The 24103-nt window shown below is 47.2% G+C and overlaps 1 protein-coding gene across 3 annotated transcripts in view; it reads left to right on the top strand.

Annotated features, from left to right (window-relative positions):
- The window catches only part of LOC119964436 (dihydropyrimidine dehydrogenase [NADP(+)]-like), a 918190-nt gene that overhangs the window by 193560 nt on the left and 700527 nt on the right, over window positions 1–24103 (top strand). For 2 of the 3 annotated variants that reach the window (XM_038793913.1, XM_038793914.1), the window contains exon 3: window positions 2360–2442. In XM_038793913.1, coding sequence (XP_038649841.1) covers window positions 2360–2442 — 83 coding nt within the window. Of the gene's footprint in view, window positions 1–1926; window positions 2051–2359; window positions 2443–24103 lie in introns of those variants that run through there. The other variant, XM_038793915.1, reaches the window with a different exon arrangement.

Below are 24103 nucleotides of genomic sequence, written 5' to 3'. Positions count from 1 at the left end.
CCTTGCGAGGTTCAACTCGATCTTGCGAAATGTTTCAAGGTGAATCCCGCCCACAATGGATGCGATCACTTTTTAGTTAGTCTGCATATTAGAGCGAGGCAGTAAACCTCGCTCTAATGTGCAGATTCTCAAAGTACCTAAGGCATTGGGATTCAGTCCATTTGCCTTGCGGACCTCGGGCGAGTGCCATTCAGCACTGGTCTCCACAAATGGAGACATTGGAACTGCACTCGTGGGGGTCTCTAAGGTGGTTCAAAGAGCCCCAGCTGCATGTCCTTTGGGCAGGGTGGTACCCTGGCACTGCTGGTGCCACCTGGATACCCTGGCAGTGCCAGTCTGGCACCCTGGCAGCGCTACCTTGGTGCCAGCCTGGCACTACCAAGATGCCTGGTGGTACTAGCAGGGACACTGCCAGGTGCCAGGTTGGCACTGCCAAGGTGCGAAGCTGGCATTTCTGCGCGAGTGATTGGGCTGCGGTTGTCCTGCGTGGGGGTGGGGGGAGATCGCCCCTCCCATATTGTCTTTGGACTTGGGGGGGACGTCGGGGATTCTTTTGGTGGCCTCCGAGGTCAGGACAACATATAAAAATGGCATCCCGATCTCTCGCTACAACTGGGAGATCTGGTGAACATAGCCCCGTTTTTACAATAGGGAGCTATGTGCAGTCTCGATGAAGAATGGACCCTGAGGGTCACTAGAGATAACAGTGCAGGGGCTGGAAGAGGAGCAATTGCAGGTGGTTCTCTGGCTATGATTGGATAGATAAGAATGGAATCAGGAAAGTATCGACCCATCCAACTGGATGACAGCGAAGCGGTGTTGGAGCCGGATGGTCTGGTCAACACATATTTGAACATATGGAATAGGAATAGAAGTAGGCCATACAGCCCCTTGAACCTGTTTCACCATTCTATAACATCATGGCTAACCTATTTGTGTTTCCACATTCCCCCTAACCTTTGATTCCCTTGCCCGACAAGAATCCATATTCATCAAATGGCGCTCCCACATCGGACTTCTGTGGGATAACATGTTCCACACCCTCGGTCTCAGGCCAATAACTGTGTAATCATCCTCTGGAGATTGATTGTAACCATGATGAATTTTATATTTTTACTGATTCCTGCTTTGTTTTCCCTACAAGCCGACCCAGAGGAACTGTATCAGAGCCCTTACTGAGTTCCAAATTGGAAAACAAAAACCTTCTCCCGAATTTGACCTTCGGTGAATAATGGAGGAGGAGATGGCAAACATGCTTCTATTTTTGTTCGGTAGTTGCTTGGGTTAATGGAAGTCAAGTTTATGTTCTGGTAAAGATGAAGAAAATAAGATTGGGAGCATTTTTCTATTATGAAGATAGTGATAAGCCAGATGCGGCAGGTCATTGTGATTGCTATGCACAATTCATGAGAAGTCATGATTCAGCAATATACAAATAAATGCAACAATTCATCCAGTGTCACCCAAGCGGTTGTGGAGGAGGAGGAGGTGCAACAAGGTGCAGTAAATCTGAATATTCCTGAAATTATTCTGAATTCACTGTGACCTCGTTGTAACCTCACCTATTTTGCTTTCTTCTGCTTGTGAAATGTTTTCGTTAAATAATGTGCTACTGCTTTCTCTTGCAGTCTTTTCTTTCACCCCTCTGTTCAGTTCCTTGCATGGTTTACTCTTTGTGTGCTATATCTTAAGTCCAGTTCTCCCTTTGCACTCTGCTTTTCCAAAATGTTTGCCATTTTCTTCTGTTTCTGTTTTCTGTTTTTTTAAAACAAACATTCACTCAAGGATAAGTAAAGCAACATCTATATGGGGATTTATAAATACCTGACATTTATCCTGATATTCAAAACTATGTGTAAGACATGAGTATAATCACTGTTATTGTATGGCTTTTTTTTTGTTGTTTACTTTATCTTTTAGATTCCTGTGATCTATCTGGTCCTCGGGATATTTACATCTTTCCCGGAGTACAAATACTTATTCAGAAGCAGCTAGTCTTTCCAAGTTACCAGACAAATGCCTTAGGGAAGACAAACTATTTAAATGAAAAGTAAGCAGAGCATAAATGTTTATTTCATGTTTCATACATTAAGGTTTGCATTAGAATGAGGTATTTGCAATCAGATATCAGTGGCTAGCTTCTTGTGTGCATCCCTCTCATACATGGTGAGTTAGTGATAAGATTTCCATGACAACCACATTGTGAATAAGATTGACTTTTGGCAGGTTTATAATGTCAGTTTTGATTATGCAACGGGAGCACTTGACAGAATATGTGGCTTGCAAAAGGATCTGTTTTAATATGTGAGTATGAAAGTAAACACTTACACGAAAAATGTCTTTACCTGGTTTATTCCAGAGCTATGAGAAGCGGGAGAATAATTTTGATGACATCAAACACACCACTCTCAGTGAGCGAGGAGCACTCCGTGAAGCAATGAGGTAAGTCCAAGTCGCCATGGCAACAATCACCGATTGGTAAAGAAAAAAGCCATTCTTTATTACTGGGAGGAAGAAATGAGTTCATTGCCACCATTCTGATCTTTTCTCTAAGGTATTAATTTGTCAGTCGAGCATCTTCCCTTGGGGCTTGCTTAGGTTGCAAGGATACAGCTAGTTCAGCTTGTGTGTGCAATCAGAATTTAAATAATGTTTTCACTTCAGCTCCCTGCCTCCACAAGACAAAAAAGCTTTTTTTTTGCTGGTCTTCTGCCACTTAAAAGGAACTCAATCATTTTAGCCCAACTGCTGATTGGAACAGTGACATTTTCTTCACCCTGGGAATTCTTTATGTGTTTAGAAATATTCTAGTCTCAAGTAATTTTGCCGGAAATTTTATCAGATCCAGTGCTCTGAATCATAAATTTCATAAAAAGAGGATTATTCACATTTAAGCTGCAATATACCATTTTTTATTAAACTTATATACATGTGGATGATATTGTAACTCAAACACCAAAGTGGCGAGTGATTCATAGGTTATTTGGTTATTTAGTTATTCAGTGAAAGTGATATTCAGTGCTTTAATGTATAGATCGATGTTTAATAATCAGTGTATTGTCACTTCTTTTCTCAAGATTTTACTTAACTGCAGATGTTAGTTTGAGGCCGAATTCTGTCAAAACAATGCACAGCCTCCGTTGAGCAATCATACTGATTGTTTGGCATGCTTCTCTTTGTAAGGCAAGGAGAGGTTGGCACGTGTATTGACTTTAATTGATTTATGCCCATCTACTGGTCAAGTTGTGAAATGAGTTGAGGAGTGAGGAATTGTTTGGCCAGCACTAAAGGGTTTTTCTTTTGAAAGTTCTCTTCGGTTAGCATGACTACGAAAGGTGCAGTGGAATTTCAAAGCATGTGTGACAGTACAGAACTTTTTTAAAAAGTCACACCACTTACCCAAACTCATTGCAGCAAGTCACTGATATGACCATATTTTTTATTGTTGACGCGACCCATTGCATTCATATAACTATTATGGTATAATTGGCCCATAAGATTAATAGTGCAGGTAAGGTGGGATATTTAGAAACTCAGCATAGATTGTGTTAAATTTTATAGCATTGGAAATGACTCACCTATAAAATGTTATGTTAATGATACAAATAGATCTGTCAGTGATGATATTAACAATGTTAATTCATGTATCAAAAATTGTTTCACATTTTTGGTGTTTTATTTTCATTTTGTAATTGTTAATCACTTTTGTGTCTGATTTTATTTTTTGCAAAGATAGTAAATCTGTGCCTGATACTTTTTGCCTTATCGGGAGTGAAATCCAACTTCAGCAATAGGCAAAATGGACAATAATGAATAGGCAGTTCTTTTTCCACGGTATATGTCATCATGGTCAAGAAAGTTTGGAAGGGTGTAAAACTGATTGCGATGACCTTGTAACCATTTTGTGGTATGGCCAGATTGGCACGTTGCCAAATTTGAATATATTTCTCGATTCTCTTCCTCGACGCTGGGAGGGTCAGCAGTTTACTCCAAAGGCAGAACCTTCCAGTAGCAACGATTCTGGTAGTGGCGGGATCAGAGGCACTTCCATCCGTAAGCAAAATGGCTGGCAACGTTCGGTCACGTGGTGGGCAGCAAATTAGCTATTCGTGCGTGTGGAGCGCGGTGACTCATGAGGTGGAGATGCTGCTGCCATAACGCATGGTGTCGACGGTCTGGGCAACACATTTAAATGGTATGGCATTCATTCTCTGCAAGCCAGGAGCTGTCTGAGAGGAGGTTTTGGGAACTGTAACTGCTGCCACTTTCTCACCACCTATTGATCCCTGTAAGTGCTGCCACCCCCTCTCCACCTGTCCCCTGATTCCCTGCAACTGCTGCCACCCCCTTGCCACCTGCTGCCATCTGTTGATCCCCGGAGGTATTGGCACTCTTACATAAGTGGAAAATATCCGAGTGCAGACAAAGAATGGTCACACTGTTCAGCAACTTCTCCCTGCGGGTTCCCATCCAGGCCATTCAGGAGGTCATGCTTCTCAGGGGTGGCAGTAGGAGGCCCTCCCCCCGTCCTGATTACTTTTAATCAAATTAATATTCTTATCCTTGGCATCGGCCAAACTGTGGTCTCCACCCACCCCACTATGATGAAATGAATAAAAATCGCTTATTGTCACAAGTAGGCTTCAAATGAAGTTACTGTGAAAAGCCCCTCGTCGCCACATTCCGCCGCCTGTTCGGGGAGGCTGGTACGTGAATAACTCTGTCCTCGAGGGTCACCGTTGGGAACTCTTCTTGTTAACATGGCAATGTTCGTGCGTGCTAGTGACTATGGATCTGGATTCATCAACCTGTACCCTCCCTCAATCATATTTTCCCTTCCTCCATCATCCGTGACTCTCACTTCATCATTTTTGCCCGACCTTCATTGACCCTTGACTAACATCCATCATGTTTGACCAGCTATCACTGACCCTTGAAGCTACCCCGGCACAATGGAACGCCCCCTGTTACCCTTGACCTACCATCCATCATCCTCAACCCTCCCCCTACCATTCTTGACCTTTCCTCTTTTACCCTCGACTCTCACAACCCGTATAACCCTTGATCTCTGAGCAATCATGTTCGACCTACTGTATTATGAATAGATCTTCCCTTGTATAGTCCAGCCCTCGCAAGACTTTGTCAAACTAGCATCTCCCTCCCTCCCTTGTTTGCTTATTACTTCATTGGAAAGGTTGCATTTTAATGAGCATGCACGACATGCAGGACGATTAAAAAGAGGGTTATGCGCTTGCCGTCAAGAAGCTCAATGCGCCCTTCAATTCCATAGTTCAATCCCACCATTGGCATAAGTAAGTGCCTGTGCCCACCTTGCTTTGCGCTCCCATGAGCTTCACAAGACTTCAATTGCCTTTTCACTAGATTACCAACTGCAGTTGTACATTCAGACTTTTTTTGTTTCAAAAATGAATAAGTTATACCTCCATTCTCAGGAGAAAACTGAAGTAGACGGTTAGCATCTCTCTGACTAGGTTCTAAGTGTTGGGAAGAACATGTATACATTGCCGATGTGGTGCCAAGTGTTAATATTCTAGTGCTCAGTCAGAATGGTGCAAAAATTTGGGTCCATTTTAATTTTGAGGATTTTTTTGCATGTTTGAATATGGCCAAAACATCACCCCTTTAATTTGCAAGGGGGGTGAGCAGCAGGCAGCAGCTTTTTTAAACCAAGAAAATACTCCAAACTTTTTTAGAAAAAACCTTCTCCCATCTCAATAGAATTGTTTACCTTTTATTTTTTCATCTTATTTATTTGCCATATTATTTGCATGCCTCCTGCAATGTTTGTGAGACAAAACAAATGGGAAAAAATATCAGGAGCCAGGGATTAAAAGGAAAGTAATTTAAGTTTCTGCAAGATCTTTGTTTTGCGTGGGTGACCCTTCAGGAAAATCAGGTTTACAGGGATACGGAAAGAGAAAGGGCTGTCGACACCATCTGTCAATTCCATTCCACAGACCATGTGCAATATGCACCCTTTTGGATCCTTCCCAATTCATTAAACAGCCAGTCTGAGTGTAATATCCACAAGTAAAGCATCCGGCATGATATGGTACTTAATGCCTACATTTTGAAAATCATTCTCTGAAAGTGATGGAATATTTATTCAACAGCACAGTACATTATTCAACTGGTTGTATTCATCAGGTTGTATTTCCTCCTTCCCAACAGGCCTGGAATCCCATTCTGTAGTATTTTGTCATCTATGCCTGTACTTATTCTTATGACCTTGGGCGGAATTCTCCCAAGCTCTGATCGGTGCGTTCAATGGCGGAAATATGGTGGTATGCTCGGAAACTGGATTCTCGCCGGCATTAATTTCCCACCGGATTTTCAGCTGGTGCCCGCCATGGCTGGTTGTAAAACCCGCCGGACGCCCACGTGAGACTCATTTGCATCCAGCTAATGGGATACCGCTGATATCCCGACTTCCATCCATGCCCAATTATCCGCGATGAGGGTCGGAGAAGGCGCCATTCCGAAACACGTCTGGAACAACTGCAGATATCAAGAATCGCCTGAACCATATCTGGGGCTGCCTCAGGAGCTTGGAATGGAGACCGGCAGCAACCCTGGATCCGGGGACACCACAGCAGTGATGGGAGGGAGCATCTACCGGTGCATCTTCCACATTCAGTGTCATTGAGGTAGTTCATCTTCCAGAACCGGAATGTTTCTGGAGATTTGTCTTCATTCACAGGAAGTCCATTATCCAGTCTCAGAGGTCCATATACTTTCCTGGAAGCCCACCTTCTTTCTTCAATAGTGATGTTGGGTGCCTTTTCAATATGGCATCTGGACACGACAATGAACCATCTGTCCTACACAGCAATGGAATATGAATGAAATGAAATGAAAATTGCTTATTGTCACAAGTAGGCTTCAAATGAAGTTACTGTGAAAAGCCCCTAGTCGCCACATTCTGGCGCCTGTTTGGGAAGGCTGGTACGGGAATCGAACAATATTGCTGGCCTGCCTTGGTCTGCTTTCAAAGCCAGTGATTTAGCTAAACCAGCCCATTACAGCGAGAACATTGCGAGTTTTCTCTGGCATGGCGGGTAAGACTCCATGGGCTGGATTCTCCGCACCCCGATGCGGCCGCCACGGTCGGGTCGAGCTGATCGGATGGCAGGGGGGCCTCATTCGGGACTGGGCCTTTATTGTGCGGGCGGTCCGGGTCAGGCGCGCGGCCGATTGGGGGCATTATTTCCGCGGTCTGAGTCTGTCATGGAGCGGCCTCTAACTCGGAAGTGCGGGGGGCCGTATTGGCAGCTAGAGCTGCGAGCTCCATGATGGATGCCTGCTAGCCCCCCGCAGGGCTGTGAATCTGTGGCCTTACGACACCAATTTTTGTGGCGTAAAAGACCACCGTTTTCATGAGGGCGTGGGGACATAGTCACTGAAATGGAGAATTCAACCCCATGTTCCTGCACTTAGCACGGGACTTAGATCCAGGATGGGAGAATACTGCCCAAGAGTTCATTTTGTCCCTATTTCTCACAGCATAGCTTCTGTTCAGAATGAACAATTAAGTTTTAATTGTGTGGACTACATATTAGTATCTCTCAGACTAGGTTCCAAGGATTGGGAAAAATCTACTGGGCTGGATTCTCTGATTCTGAGGCTGTGTCCCGTGCATCTGTCTAGTTTTATGACAGAAAAGTCGGCACTGCCCCGCACCGATGCGCCACCTGGCCCGCCACGTAAAATCCACAGTGTTCCCTGCAGATACGGGCAGAGAATTGCCGGGTCTGTGGCCTTGCATGTGCACGGCGGCGACCTGTAGCGTTTTCACCGGACAACATGGTGCCGGCTGCGCGCGGATCTGGCCTGCCATACAGTGCCCCCATGTAACCCCCCACAGTTAGGAGGGGTTATTGGGTTACGGGGATAGGGTGGAAGTGAGGGCTTAAGTGGGTCGGTACAGACTCGATGGGCCAAATGGCCTCCTTCTGCACTGTATGTTCTATGTTCAGTCCCCCCAGTTCCCACCGAATCCCCCCGGTCAGCGTAATGGCTCACCACCCCCCCCCCCCCCCCCCAACTGTGGCGGAGCTAGACACAGTCCGCAGTCCCCACGCGAGGTTGACAAAAATTCAAAGCATAAGTGATCCATGCTGTCGGTAAGTCGGCCCATGGGGGGTGGAGCATCAGGTGAGGGCTTTCATGGGACGTCTTGAGGCCGTCCCAACTGTGTGCAGCGTACTCATCGATGATGATGTTTTGGAGGGGGCGGAGCATCTGAAGACAAGCGTCGCCCCCAATTTTGACATCGAAAGGGATTCTCCACCCAATCTCTGAATGCGATTTTGGCGTCAGCATTCGGAAAATCCAACTCCTATTCTTTCAGAATGTGTGAGAATTATTAATATTCTAGTGTCCAGTCATAAAGGTAGACAAATTTTGATCCATTTTAATTTCCAGGATATTTTGCATGCTTGATTATGACTGAAACACTCTGTATTTGCGGTATCGTTCTACTTTTGAATATGGATACCAGGTAATGTTCGGGGTCCTATTGCAGATTGTTGAGCTTGCTAATGGAATGGAGAACAGCTTGGGATTTGATCTCCCTTGTTTTATCAAATCTGTAGGTGCAAATCGTCTCTGATTATGAAATTAGTTATGTAGCGATGGTCCTTGTTCACATGTCAGTTCTCCACCAGTAAATTAAAAATGTACTTCATAAGATAGTGGGGTTGATTTCCTGCTGAGTGGTGGGGTGTGGTGCTGATGTGAAAAGGGAATGCAAGGTCTACAAACTTGATCCGACATCCAGATTTCTGGGCAGCCTCTAAGCCAGTCTAAAGTGCTGATTTGCGAATTTATGCACAAGCATCATTAAAGTTCTGATTTCTATGCTGGCGAATCACACAATGGCGTGATTTCTTAATTTTCTTCACGGGAATGCTGTGAGCTTGGCTTTGTAAAATAAGGCGGACATCTTCTTTCCATCAGGGAGTGATTTGCAGTGCTGGACTTTCTGGTGCTACAATTTAAATCGTTAAGATGGATCTACATTGGAAGTAGAAGAAAATGAAAAGATTGATTGCATTGTGTTTCCGACCTCTGCGAGAGCTAATCAAACCGTAGGAATCCAACTAGCTCCAGATACACTCAAACTGTTGTTAGGAATTTCTGAATCTTGAATAAAGTTCACCATTTTGGAAATTAACTGGGGTTCAAATGAGCAAATCTATTTGTTTAAGCGGCTGTACGTCTTCCTCCAGCGTTTTCGGCAACTGATTGAAACTTGCAACCTTACTGTTGAGAGAAGCTTGGTGTATGATTATGGCTGCGATTGGCTCTTAACCACTTTATGTTTTCTGACTGTTTTTGAAAAGTAAGTTATCAAAACAAAACTAGACCAAAATTGTACTTTTTTTTTCAACACTCGCAGTGATGCCATTCCTATTTACGTTTGTATCTCCAATATTTGTAAGCCACCCAGCCAGAATGCTGTGCATTGGGGTCCCACTGCAGAGACTGAGCAAAGCTGACATTTCAGAGGAGGCATCTAAAGAATCAAACTGAAGTCCCATATGTCCACTCGGATGGGTATAAAAGATCCTCTGGCAATATGTTTGTAGAAGAGCAGCAGAGTTCGGCAATCTTAACAAATCGGAGCAGAAGTGGACGATCTGGTCCTTCAAGCCTGCTCCACCACTCAGTATGATCAAGAATAATAACCTGCCTCAAGTCCGCTCTCCCACCAGCCCTCCGCATACATTGATTCCCGAGACCAATAATGTGCCTATCCCAGTTAATATATTGAACGATGAAGTATCCATAGCCCTCAGAATGGACAGTTCCAAAGATTTGCAATCCTTTGAGTAAATAAATTTCTCCTCCTCTGAGGAGTAATTATTTTTCCTGAGACTGTGCCCCCATGTTTTTGATTCTTCAGCCAAGGCAAGCATCCTCTCAGCGTTGACCATTTCAGTGAGATCACCCCCCCCCCCTCCCCCGGGGCCATTCTTTTAAACTCCAAAGAGTTTATGCTCAATTTACTCAGCCTGTCATTATCGGACAATCCTCTCAACTCGGAACCAGTCGAGTGATCCTTTGCTGTGCTGTCTCCAATGCAAGTACATCCTTCATACGATATGGAGGCCAAAGCTGTGTGCACGGTACTTCAGGTGTGTTCTCACTAACGACCCGTACGGCTGTAGCAAGGCTCCCTTATTTTTGTACTCTAATTGCTTGCTGTACCTGCCTGCTAACTTCGTTTTATGAGAACACGCAAGTCTGTCTGAAGATCAACGTTTAGAAGCTGCAGAGATAATAAAGATATTCTGGGTGCGACACGGCCGGTGGATGCCGGGAGAGGTCCCCCCACAGGGCTTCCCAACAGCCAGTGCTTCTCATGAATTCTACACGACCTTGTGAGGCGTCGATCAGGCGATGGGGGTGACATTGCCCGTTGGTGGATCCTCAAGCCCATTTGGAGTTCATGGCACCCTTTCAAAATGGTGGCCTGATCTCTAAGCTGGACTGGCCAGTGGGTTCAGCTCCCCAGTGATGAAAATAATTCAAAGTGTGGCCTAGCCTGGTGAGAAACTCTGCAGCATTCAAAAAAGTGATTAAAGTGTGTTTGGATAGTGGTGGGCAAATCGCTGACAGAGCCAGGGAGAAACTCCCAGCAAAACCCACCATAGATGACACTTACAAACTTTTCCATTTGATTGCGCCCTCTGTTTCTTTGATTTTAGTACAAAATGCCAGTGTCTTGGCCACTACGTATCCCTTGTTCACTAAAACATCATGGGCTGGATTCTCCGTTCCGGAGGCTAAGTGCCGATGCCAACGGAGGATCCGTGGTGCTTCACAACGGGAAAATAGGTGCGAAACCCTCACAATTCCGCTACCATTGAGGGGCTAGCACCGGCGCCGCGTGAAACACACGAGGAATGCGCGGAAAATGGTTGGAGAATAACCCGGCCCGTGCTGCACATGCGCAGGGCTGACGATCTGCAGACGCGCATACGCCTACACCCCCCCCCCCCCACACACACGGTTGAGCCGGAAAAGATGGCGCCGGCTGTGCTAGACCCCATACCCGCCCACCCTGACCCTACAACCCACCTCCTGGTCACGCCCCACCATTCCCCCAGCCCTGGCAGAAGCCCTCCAGACAGCGGCATGGATCCTGTCCTAGCTGTGGACACTGTCGGCACACGTTCTCTCTCTCTCTCTCTCTCTCTCTCTGCAGCCGCCATGTGAGGCTCACGGCTGTTGAGACCACATGTGGTCCGTACCGTCGGGAATGCAGCCCATTGGATGTGGAGCATCGCGGGTCGACCCACTAATGACATTCCAATGGGGTTACTATTCCACACGGCGCGATCTCGATGCGCCGAGTTGGAAGGGGGGGAAGCATCGCGACCTGGCGTCAAATCGGTGGCTACTGCGATTTTGGCATCGGGAGCCATCCGCCGCCAGATCGCCATTCCTGATTTTGCCGACGGGCAATGGAGAATCGCACCCATCTCTCTGTCTTTGTAGGGTCTTTGTGTGTTTCCAACATCACAACAAAAATACCCACATTGGCTTTGGGATGTCATGAAAGGTGCCAAATAATTGCAAGAATTTGCTGCTTTCTTTCTTTTAATAACTGCATCCTTTTTGCAGGAGTTGATCGCCGGAAATCCTCAAATGTATTTGATCTGCTCAAAGTGAGACTAAGCCCATAGTTTTACATAAAGCAAAACCCATGGGGCTGGATTCTCGCCGGCGTGGGAAGTGGTGCTTTACGGCAGAACAAATTGGTGCAAAAGCTGCACCGATTCTCCATCTGGCGGGGGGGTAGCAGGCACGAAGTGTAGAGCCCCCGGCTTTAGCTGTGGTTATGGCCAGAGAATTGCCGGTCAGTGGCCACGCATGCACACGGCGGCGGCCTGAAGCGGCCGCACCGTGTAACAAGGCGGCGGCGGCGGCTGCACTTCGACCCGGCCTACCACATACTGTTCCCCTCTCCATCTCCGGACCACCCCCACCAGTGTCCCCAGAACCCATCAGAGCCCACCCTGCCCGTGGAACAGCTACCCCCACCGGCTGCGGCGGCGCTGGACTCAGTCCGCAGCCGCCACGCCGACTTCACAAAGACTAATAGCATGATTGACCCATGCCGTCGGGAACATGGCCCATCGGGGGCAGAGCATCGGGGGAGGACTTCAAGTGACGTCCTTCGAAGGGGCGGAGCATCGCAAAAACTGCGCAGCCACCGATTCCGGCGTAAATGGGACTCTCAGGCCAATCGGCGTAGGTGATTTCGGCGTCGGCGACTGAAGAATCCCATGCCTGTTCTCCAGAGCTATGCTCACAAGTAAGGCAGAGAATTCCAAAAAGTAAAAGCACAATTTTATGTCCTCCACATATTGGACTTTGAGGGGTAATCTTTGATGGGGCAGCTCGGCAAGGTTGGGGAATGATGTGGAGGAGGGGGGCAGTACGGAAGGAGAAAAAACCCTCTGAAGAATCATACAGCAGCTGTTGGGAACAATCTGCCAACGGCATTCTATGGAACAGTTAAATCTGGGCAATAGTGTTCAGTAAATATGTGAAAATAGTTCCATCTGGCAAACCTTGCATATGTTATCAATTGGAACCAATGACAGAATCTTTTTTTTTTAAATTTAGAGTACCCAATTAATTTTTTCCAATTAAGGGGCAATTTAGCGTGCGCAATCCACCTACCTTGCACATCTTTGGCTTGTGGGGGCGAAACCCACGCAAACACGGGGAGAATGTGCAAACTCCACATGGACAGTGACCCAGAGCCGGGATCGAACCTGGGACCTCAGCGCCGTGAGACTGCAGTGCTAACCCACTGAGCCACCGTGCTGCCCTTCGATGACAATCTAAGAAGTAGTCATTGAATGGGGAGAAAATGACTTTCACCATTTTCCTTGGGCTTTTTATCTGTTACAATCTTAATATATATGTAATATATATGTAAGGGTGGCATAGTGGTTAACACTGTTGCCTCACAGCGCCAGAAGCCCAGGGTCGATTCCGTCCTTGGGCGATTGTGTGGATTTTTCACATTCTCTCCATCTCTGCATGGGTTTCCTCCGGATGCTCCGGTTTCCTTCCACAGTCCAAAGATGTGCAAGTTAGGTGGATTGGCCATGATAAGTTGCCCCTAAGTGGCCAAACGTTAGGAGGGGTTAGAGGGATAGGATGGGGGATTGGGCCTCGGTAGGGTGTTCCTTCGGTGGGTTGGTACAGACTTGATGGGCTGAATGGCCTCTTTCTGCATTGTAGGGATTTTATGATTCTAATACTGCTGCTGTTTCTTGCTGTGTTGTTTGCAGACCGATTGATTTACCCATTGTAATTCAATTTGGAAATTTCTGGAGACCTGAGGTGGTACTTAGCCTATGCAGAAATTACTTCATCATCTTACCCTCAGCAGCCACCTTAGCAGCCTTTTAATGTCCATTTGTAAAGAAAGAAAATGAAGTTCTAGAAAATTCTTACTGAATACAGCCGCTGTTCAAAGTTCTGACTATGACATGCCTTTATTGGGCTTGACATTCTGTCAGAATTGGAAAACAAGTGGGAATAGTTTTTAAACAAGTACAGAGACAAGAGAAGGGGAGGGGGAAAAGAACGAATGGGATGTCTGTGATAGGGTGGAAGGTATCAGAGGCCAAATCTCAAAAGGGATAATGGTGCAAGGCAAAAAGAGATGGTAACGGGACAGGTAAAGAAGCAAAAAAGGGGTGTAAGCGAGAATATCAGAATCATTACCAGTTGCTGCTGTTCAATAAAAATAAAAGTGAAAAGGACATGGATGTCATCTGTTGAACTTGCATCATGGGATGGCTTGGAGAGTTTTGATGCAGGAGTGGCCCAGGTGGCACAGAGGAAATGGTGCCTTTTGTGTGTTGGGGAGACAAAAATGTATTTGACAGTCCAACAGACGGTTCTACAGACACGGGCAGCATAGCGGCACAGTGGTTAGCACTGCTGCCAGGGGCCCAGGTTCAATTCCAGCCTTGGGTCACGCTCTGTGTGGAGTTTGTACATTCGCCTCGTATTTGCGTGGGCTTCCTCCGAGTTTCCTCCCACAGTTAAAAGATGTGCGGATTAGGTCGATTGGCCATCATAAGTTCCAGGTTCGTGCAAGTTACATTATGTGGTTACGGGGATAGGACAGGGTGGACGGGGGAGTGGACATGGTAGAGTGCTCTTTTGAAGGGTCAGTGTAGACTTGATGGGCTGAATGACCTCCTTCTGCACTGTAAGGATTCTATGATTTTACAGTTGCAGCATGGACGAGGTGATAGAAATGGCAGACAATAATCCATTGAATGTGGAGGGCGGTTTGGTGGAAGATGAGGATAAGGGGATCCTTACTGTGGTTCTGAGGGAAATAAAAGGGATGAGAGGAGAAGTACTCATGGAACCAAAATAGGTGAGGGCTCCAATCAGCTACGATGTATAGGGACCCTTGGTTAAGGAAGAGCAAGATTTATTGGAAGTACTGGAATAGAGGGTGACATTGTTAGAACAATACAATGGATTTGGAAAAACTGGGAGGATGGAGTGGGATCCTCAATGGGAGTAGGGGGCAGGATTCTCTGATCCTGAGGCTAAGTGTTGACACCTTCGGAAAGGCCATCGTGTTTTCCGATGGCGTCAACATGGCCTCAGGATCAGCAATTCTGGCCCCTACAGGGAGCTAGCACGGCACTGGAGCAACCCTTGCTGCTCCAGCTGCTGATCCCGGCGTCAACTGGGCGCCGCGGGGTCCGCGCATGCGCAGTGGTACCGGCGCCAACGCGCGCACGTGCTGTGGCTCCCTTCTCCGTGCCGGCCCCGACGCAACATGACGAAGCGCTATAGGGCTGGCGTGAAAGAAAGGAGACCCCACAGCCCGAGAGGCCGGTCCATCGATCGGTGGGCCCCGATTTGCGGGCCAGGCGACAATGTATGCCCCCCCCCCCCCCCCCCCCCCCCCCCCGCCCGGGTTGGACCCAACTCCCCCACCACAGGCCGCTCCCGGATCTTTCCATGCCGAGGTCCGGCCTGCTAAGAGCAGGTTAGAATGGTGGGGCCCCATAGAGCTGTCCCCAGCTTGCGCTGCGCCGACCATGCCGGTGTCAACGGCACCGATTCTCTGCGGAGAAACGCGTCCCATCGTCGGGGCAGTCGCAGCGATTCTCCGGCCCGGCCCCGGGCTGAGAGAATCCCACCCAAGGTGTGAGAAACTGTAGTAAAGGTAGCTGTAGGAGGCAGTGAGCACAGAGCCAAAATTCGTCAATTAACTATCTACAGACATGAGACATGGGCTGGATTTTCCATTCCCCTTCCCTGTCCCATGCGGCGTGTTTTGTAGTGGTGGAGGCAGCCCGCACTTGGCCAGCAGTGGGATCAGACGGTCCCACCACACAGCCCATGAGGTTTCTTATTGTTTGCACCCTCTGTTGTCAGTTCCCCAGCAGTGGGGTTGGCTATTGGTGGACCGAAAGATCTTGCCGGTGCAGATAGCTGGAAAACTTTGGTGAAGAAATTGAAGCAGGGAAAGGAAGAGTTTGAGGTAAACAACGTGAGATGATGGAAGAGTGGAAATTGAAAGCAAAGTTGATGAGACGTTCTCGTATGGGATGAAAGCAGAAAACGGCTCTGATGCAATCTCCAGATACTGGGGAAAAATGTGAGGGAGATGACTCGGACAGGACTGGAACAAAGAATGTGCCAAATACCCCACAAAAAGGCAAGTCCCCAAAGGAAGCCCTTTGTACGGTGCAGGTCAAAGTCAAAAGAGTAGTTTTAGCCAGGCGAAGGATGGGCCTTCATTCGAGGAAGAAGTGGAGAGACCCCCAGGCTGTCCTGGTGGGATGTAGTGGTACAAGGCAATTGGACTTCCACGGTGAAAAGATGATGATGGAGGCAGATTCAATAACAACATTCAAAAGGGAATTTGATATGCGCTTGAAGGGAAAACCTTTCCAGGGATACTGGGAAAGGGAGAGGTTATGCGACCACCTAAATTGTTTTTGCAGAGAACTGGCACAGACTCAACAATCAAAATGGCTGCCTTCTGTGCTGTAACTATTCAGTGATTCTAGGTTCAGGCTAGGGGAAAATGTGAAATAGGTGATTCTAAATAGTCTGCATAAAGTGTTTAATCCAATGGATGATTCCTAGTGGATCCCTCATTTCAATTCATCCCACCAGCGATCGACATTGCTTCAACTGTTGAGACACAAAAGCCCTGAAATTTCCTCTGCACCTCCCAATCCTCCTTTCAAGCTTTTAGGTCAAGCTATTGGTCAATAGTCCCAATGTCTCCTTTGGCTCACAGATCTCTTGTCTGATTAAGCTCCTGTGTGTTTCTTTGGGATGTTTTACTATGTTAATAGTGTTACAACAGTGCAAGTGTTCTGTTGTTATTGATTGTGGAAGGTTTGAACTAGCAATAATGTGAGCTTTATCAGCACTTCCCTGCATTTGCCCCCCGCCCACCCCCCAACCGCCCACGGCAGGTTTCCCCACTCCAAATGCAGCAAGCTGTTAACCGCTGGTGGGGTCTTCTGGTCCCGTCGAAGTCTAGGGGTTTTTGTGTGGCTCACCTGCACCATGGCCGAGGTGCCGGGGAACCCCTGGGTGGGGTTGAATTCTGTCGGGCTGGACAATCCTGGTAGCGGGTGGGTCCAGAAGATCCTGCCCCAGGAGTGAGATTATCTGTCCCCATCGCTGCCAAGGTGGTGCGGTCCTGTAGAACGTCAGTGGCCATTTGGTTGGGTTGCCGAATCTCCCGTAGCCGATCCCACCATAATGGGGCTGGAAGACCTCGGCCCAAGTTTTGAACTGTTTCCAATAGCTGGGGTGTGTATGTGGAATACCCCATCAGATCAAAGCAACTAACTTGGCATCAATTTGAAGAATGAAGAAACTATCACCAAGTAGGCAACTACACCGTAGCCTTCTCGGAGCACAATAGAAACACCATTGGAACTTAACCAACCCCCAGACATACAAACACATCTGTCCAGCATGAATCCAACCAGAGGTTTTACCCTGCCTGGAACATCAACATTAAATTAAAACTATACCTTATTTCTAATGTTTACCAATACAAATATAAATCCCTTAAAACTACCTTTGTTTTCCCTACACATACCTAAATTTAATTAGAACATTATTCCCTATATCCTTTCAGAGTATGTTTTCAAGGAGGCAAACTGCAATCTCAGTGCAAATAACAAAGATTATGAAGAAATATGCTTCACATCATCAAATTTTTCCACATGCCAAATATTGAGAGAAATGTGCTATGAATTGATATATTTGTTGGACTTGAAACCACCACTGTATTAAAACTTGTGTTTTTTTGGCCTGGATATGAATTCCTGTTCCACCCAGCCTCACTGGGAAGTTTTTTTTTGGAAACAATCTATATTACCTGTTCAGTTTTAGCCTGCCCCCACTCCTCATGCCCCGCTCAGATGTTTAAAAGGGCACTTGGGGAATTTAAGAATAAAATGAATTCTGGTTAGAAAACAATCTCCAGCAACAATGGGTAAAACTGACGGCTTTTCTTAAATCTCCTGAACGACAAACATTTAATTGCATGCCCATATACGGCCCTTATCTCTGAAGGCAGGAAAATAAAAATGGTTATTTGCTAGTCATGGAAATGCGTTCATTTGTCAGTGCGAGTACAGCATTACTAATTTAGAAGCCTTCCATGTCCTGACTGCAAATGTAATTTCCAAACATTTCTTACAGTCATAAACACATCCAGATGTGGGTACTGCGACCATTCTGCTACCGATTAATGACATATTCAGGTTTATGGTTGGCCAGTGAGTTGATTATTTGCTTGGGAATTGTGGGCAAGCTACAGATATGCACATCCGTTTTCGACCATTAATTTTGAATGAATTTCTGTTTCAAACATTCAGTGGTGAGAAAATGGCGACCAACCATCGGATATTAACATCTGAAAAAAAGTTTTCTTCCACACAGAGAATTTAGGCCAGAATTCTCCAAGAACGATGGAGAGGCTTTAATTAGTGGTTTTAGGAGCTACACTTGAGAATTTCCATATGTTATCACAAAGCTCAAAGGGGAACCGAGAAGCAAACCAGTTAACCTAACATCTGTCCGGAGGAAGATGTTTGATAACATTAGATGAGCATTGATAGCTGGAGAGAGCAACGGCCAGAAGGATAAGTTAGCATGCATTTAAAGCAAGAGCTCAGAGCTCTCCCCCACCGATCTGATGGAACATGGAAGCAAGCAAACTGGCAGATAAGAGTTTTGTTGGACAACACTGATTGAACTGCCAGAGAACATTTGGTAAAATTGCCTGTCAAGAGATTTTCCGAGAAAATTGAGGTTCGTGACATAAAAATGAACCAGTTGGACTGAAATTAAAAACAGAAAACGCTGGATAAACTGGTCTGGCAGCATCTGTGGAGAGAAACAGAGTTAACGGGCGCGATTCTCCGGCCACTTTGTGCTCAAGCAAGAGCACAACGCGGCTGGAGAATCCCGGGAGAGGCCTGCAGCGAGCCTCCCGACAGCCACCATGCCTCGCGGGATTCACCGAAGTCCCGCGAGACGTCGGGGTCGGAACTCCATCCCAAATGGACGTGACCAAACGGCTCTCCCGGAAGTAGGTTTTAAACCTACTTACGACCTACCTGCCGGGATCCACAGGCCTCCTTCCATTCCCCACCCTGGGGACCTCCTTGGCCACCGGAAACCCCAGGGTGGGCAGGGTAAGTGCAGGGTAGCTCCATGGCCCTCCCCCTGGAACGTGGGCATCTTGGCCCTGCCCAACTGGCACCTTTTACAATGCCACCCTGGCACTGCTAGGTGCCCAGAAGGCACTGCCAAGCCAGGAACACTGCCTGGGGACCAGGGTGGCAATGCAAGGGTGCCCGAGTGCACAGTGGCTTTGCCAAGGGCCAGGCCCGGGGGGCCCATGCCCGTGAAATTAGGGTGCAGGGGATGTTTGAAGGGTGGGGGATTGCAGGCTGGTAGGTAGGGACCTCTGGGAGGAAGGGTAGGGGTTATGTACGGCCTTGAGGGGCCTGAAGAGTGGGGACCTCCAAGGACCCCATAGTGAGCTGTCCACACTTGGGGGTGTGGGGTAGTGTCCATGTGTGTAGGGCTGATATTGCCCACGGGTGGGGAGTGTGGGGGACCCACAAGGTCACTTAGAGATCGGGACCCCTTTCAAAATGGTGGCCCGATCTCTGAGTTCAGAGCCCCAGTGCTAAAAGAAAAATCTAAGTGTGGATTAAACCGGTGAGAAACTCCGCAGGGCCCAAAAAGTGACTCCGTGTCATTGAATAGCGGTGGGGAACTCGCCAGCAGAGCCGACGGGAAACTCCCTGAAAACCCTGCCACAAATTAACTTAGAAATCTTTTGTGAGAATCGCACCTGACATTTTGGATCTAAATAATCTTTCTATAGAAGGATCTGTTCTGTAGAATGATCATTTTGATCCAAATCGTTAAATCGGTTTCTCTCCACAGATGCTGCCAGACCTGCTGAATTCATCTAGCACTTTCTGCTTTTATTTCAGATTTCCTGCATCCACAGTATTTTGCTTTTAATTCAGCTGGATTGAAATTATTACCAGGAAAACCATGGTAATAAACTGATAAAGCTGGTGCAGTTCTCCCTTCACTTTGGGCATGCCAGCTGTGTGCTTTTCTGCCTAGCGAAAGCGATGACAGCAAAAGTGACTTCATTGCTTGTAAAGTGCTTTGGGACAATGTGCAAGAGTGCTACGTAACTGCAAATTTGTTCTTTTGGAAATTTTCCATGCATGGCTTGTCACCACTGTTGCTCTGTTTCGGTCCCAACAGCGTTGCCAATTTCCTTAAATCGATCCAATGACCACACAACCAGTTAGTTAGTTCAAAGATGGTTTATTTACATACACAACAGTTATCTCAACATGCAAACACAATATCTACTGTGAGTTAAACTACATCTATCAGCTATAATAACCTGTACTTAACTTCAGGGCGACCGGCACTGTGCAAATGGATAAGGCCTTTATCTGGATTTCACTTGGCTGGTTCGAAGAAAGTGGCTCTGTCTCTGCTGGGCTCATCTGTCAGGTAGCGATTGTTGGTCTTGAACTTAACTGGCTGTTCCTGCTGCAATTGGGCTGGCACTGGATGGGTCCAAAAGAGATAGAACACATGGCTGTATCCTCTTTCATCTCTCTGGGATTTTCCGCTCTTGGGGACGGTCCTTAACCTTGGACCCAATAGTTCGACAGGGCTGTGATCACTGTCTTTGATTTCAGCCAATAAAGGGGCAGGTGCCTTGGTGGCTGGGCAGGTCCTTAACGGTCATTGACCTTGGCAGTTGTGCTTTCTGAGTAAAGGGAGTGGCGCCGATCAGTCTGTGGCTGTACTGGTCGCTTGATTGGAGTTCTATTGTCCTGGGAAAATGGGCCATTGAAATGCAAACGAGCGGGGGTTTCGATCAGGTCTGGTTACCTGTGTTTTAGATACACATAGACTTTGTATCTGTCGGAGTCCTGGGTTGGCCATAATTCCCATGGTCCTTTGCAGGTGGCCATCTTGGATGGCTCCACTTCCTTCGGGAGGTTAAAATCAATTGGGTGAATCCGAGGTGGCACAGATTTTACATGGGAAACATTTTAAGTCTCCCTGCAGCCCCTTCTTTCTGTGTAAATGGGGCAGTCGCAAGATGAAAATTGCAAAACATAAATCTGCCATTGGCTTCCTGCCCAGGGTCCATCCAGTTAAGTTTCTGAGTGGGCCTCCGCTCAATCACATATGAAATATGGCAACAGGCCATTCATTCCGACCAGTCCATGTAGGTCTTTAATGCTTCAGCTGGCAATGAGCTCGTTGTTCTGCAAATCTTATGTAGCATTTATTCAAGGCCCTGATTTTGGTCCCCATTAATGACTATTGAAAAGTTGCCAGTCCAGGCTGAACAATGGGGAATGGTAATTAGGTATGCAAGCAAACCTGCTGCATGTTTTGCGGCAGTGGAGGCAGCCCGCCAGTGGTTGGCGGTGGCATCTTCTGGTCTCACTGTGGTCAACGGCTTAACTGGTGAATGTATCCCTCGCCGCTGTGAAATCCATAGCGGGTGTTGCTTCACCGGTGCGACTGGGAGATCCCACTGGCGTGAATGGTCGGAAAGTTCCGGACACTGCTTTTTCCTGTTGCTTGAAAATCTTTTGCAATTTCTTTTGATAGTTCGTCATTCCCATAACATGTTCAAGAAGCTCAGGTTGGTATTGACTACTGCAGAAATTGGGAATGATTTTGGCTGGTGGAAGAGAAGTAACAGCGACGACAAGTAGAGAATATCATGAATCTGCAGGGAGTTGATGGAGGAGGCGAGCAGTTTGTAGATGTCCATACACTACCCTGTGGCTCAAAGTCATCAATCTCCAGTTCTCCGAGCTCTCATCCTGAAAGGAGCCTGGTGCTTCTTCAGTGGAGGCTGTCACAGATCTGTATCATCTCTCTCAATAAGATCTATCCCACTGTCACAGCCACAGTGCATTGTCTGATGCAGTCAAAATATCAATTAACCTGAATTCTTCCAGGCAGCTAGATCTGCTGTGTGATTGTCACCAGTGCATCGTGCTGGTCCATGGTTGCTGTCCTGCATCGCACATATTCTCTGGGCCGACACGGTATGTCAGAGACTGCTTAAGGACTAGGGCGAGCCCCTCCAAACCTTCGCTTATGACACTTCTCCAAAACCCATGCTCATGAGCTGAACAGTGATACAACCAGAACTGTGGCCTACTAGAGTCTTCCTCAAGCAGACTGTTGGAGTACTTGAGCTATCCTTCTGTTGCCTGTGGTGATATGCATCACTGTAGATACACAAGGGGTTAATGTAAGTGCACGTAGACTAGCTAGACACTAGAGGGAGCACCAGAGACATGACACACAGACACTCAACCAAGAGGTCAGTAAGATAGGACACGACCAATGGGCATTCACGGTACACACAGAGGTGACACGACCACAGGGGGGCATTACACCAACCCATATATAAAGGACATAGCACACGTGATCTTGCTCTTTCCAGTGGAGACACTCAGTGAGTACAGACGCAGGGTTGATTCAACATCACACCCACCACGTGGATTGTAGCAGACTGGTTTGTCAGTCTGAGTAGCTATAGAAGGATTAACAGTAGAGGCGAATCCGAGTCGGAGAATTATTAATAGTTTAATAAACGTGTTGAAGTTATCTCCACGTCTGAACCTTCCTTTGTCAGAGTGAACATCAAGGAAGAAGCTTATGCTACGCCAAGAGCATAACACAACATGGTACCAGTGAGTGACTGTTAAATCCATATAGTTACAACTCAGCAAACAGTGACAACCAGCAACGGCACCCAGGCAAGATGATGTTCAAGATTCCGGTTCCACAGCAGCTCAGGTACCAAGGCAATCTCAGTGAAAACTGGCATTGGTTCAGGCAGAGATTCGAGATCTACCTGGTAGCGTCCGACCTAGATGGCGTGGCAGATGAAGAGAAAATAAAGCTTCTACTTACCATTGCAGGTATATATTCAAAGGGGCAAAAACAAGAGTGATTTCCAGGCAGCCCTGGACAAATTCCAAGAATTCTGCGAGGGACATACAAGAAAAAACGGTAAAGGAGGCGCCAAAACTCACCACGTGGTAGGCTTGCAGCAGAAATCTGCAGTTTTGAATTGCAGCCATCTTGGTAAAGGTGCTGCACATGCACAGTGGAGAAAAAGGCCCCAGGTAAAGGAACTGCGATCTGAGCATGCCCAATCGCTTCCTACGACCTACGTCAGATGCATCGTGACGTCAAGAGGCCCCAGACCACGCCCACTTAAAGGGGAAATGTCCCAAAACACAAAAAAAAAAATTTAAAGCCTTAAAACCCGATTCTTTCACCTGGAATGACAGCACAATGCCTGAAATTCGACCAGTAGCTGAAAGTAACCTCCGCAGAACCCTGCAACAAGCAGTTAACACCACCCAAAGAGATGATACAGTCCTTGAAGACTGTGACTCAGACCTTGAATTCTTCTTTGGACATCGCAAGCCCAATGCCAGCTCCGACACAAAACGTGATGATATGGTCTTGGAAGACAATGACTCAAACGAAGATTTCACCTTGGGAGGTGGCTACCCCAATGCCAAATCCGAACCACAACTAGACGTGTTGTACATTGACGACCTCGACAATGAGTTCTTCGGATTGGGGAATCTTCAGCCCAGCATATACGACATCCCGACTCGTGAGTGCAGGATTATGCTGCAGCCTGTCACCAAGAGACAGAGAGCGGTACAAGCCCACAGAGATCGACCTGCTGCCACACAGAGAGTGGTCCACGCACCACCAAGGGTCCCAGCCTCCACACAGAAAGTGATGAAAGACTCCACAGCGAGCTCGTGGACAGACTCCAGGACAGAAGCAATGCAAGACTCCAGAGCGCAGTCCTTGCATGAACAAGTAGTGACTCGAGTGACACAAGCCTCCACAGCGATCTCATGATCCATGATTGAAGGAACGCAAGACTCCAAAGCGCAGTCCTTGCATGAACAAGACCATGAGGGTCTAGCAACCTCCTCTGAGCAACCAGCAGCAGTCGATGCAAGTCTGCCACGCTCAAGTGAACAACAGAAAGACTATGACAGTCTGCCATGCTCAAGTGAACAGCAAGAAGACTATGACAGTCTACCACGCTCCAGTGAATAAGAAAAAGACACTGCGGCTCTATCCACTGTATGTAAGACAAGTGACGACGGCATCCCACTTCCCATACCAGATGTGCAATGTGACAGACCTCAGCTAGAATGTACAGAGGCACTCGACGATCACAGTGAGACCACTGGTGACTCCGGTGACACCACGTTACTTCAAACCTCATTCGCTCGAGCCTCTCCACAAGCAAATGCATTCCTGAATGTTTTGACTCCTGACGTGGAGCATCAAGAAACCTCAGCTGACTGAAGTGAACCTGAAATGATCCCGGACGGGGAGCATCGACAAGCCAAAACTGAATCAGCTGACACAGACCAGACTCCAGACGGGGAGCATCAACAAATCAAAACTGACT

The sequence above is a fragment of the Scyliorhinus canicula genome, chromosome 4 (assembly GCF_902713615.1).
Source record: "Scyliorhinus canicula chromosome 4, sScyCan1.1, whole genome shotgun sequence".
NCBI lineage: Eukaryota > Metazoa > Chordata > Chondrichthyes > Carcharhiniformes > Scyliorhinidae > Scyliorhinus > Scyliorhinus canicula.
Note: the sequence above shows the minus strand (reverse complement) of the source record. Positions and strands in the feature narration are given on the sequence as shown.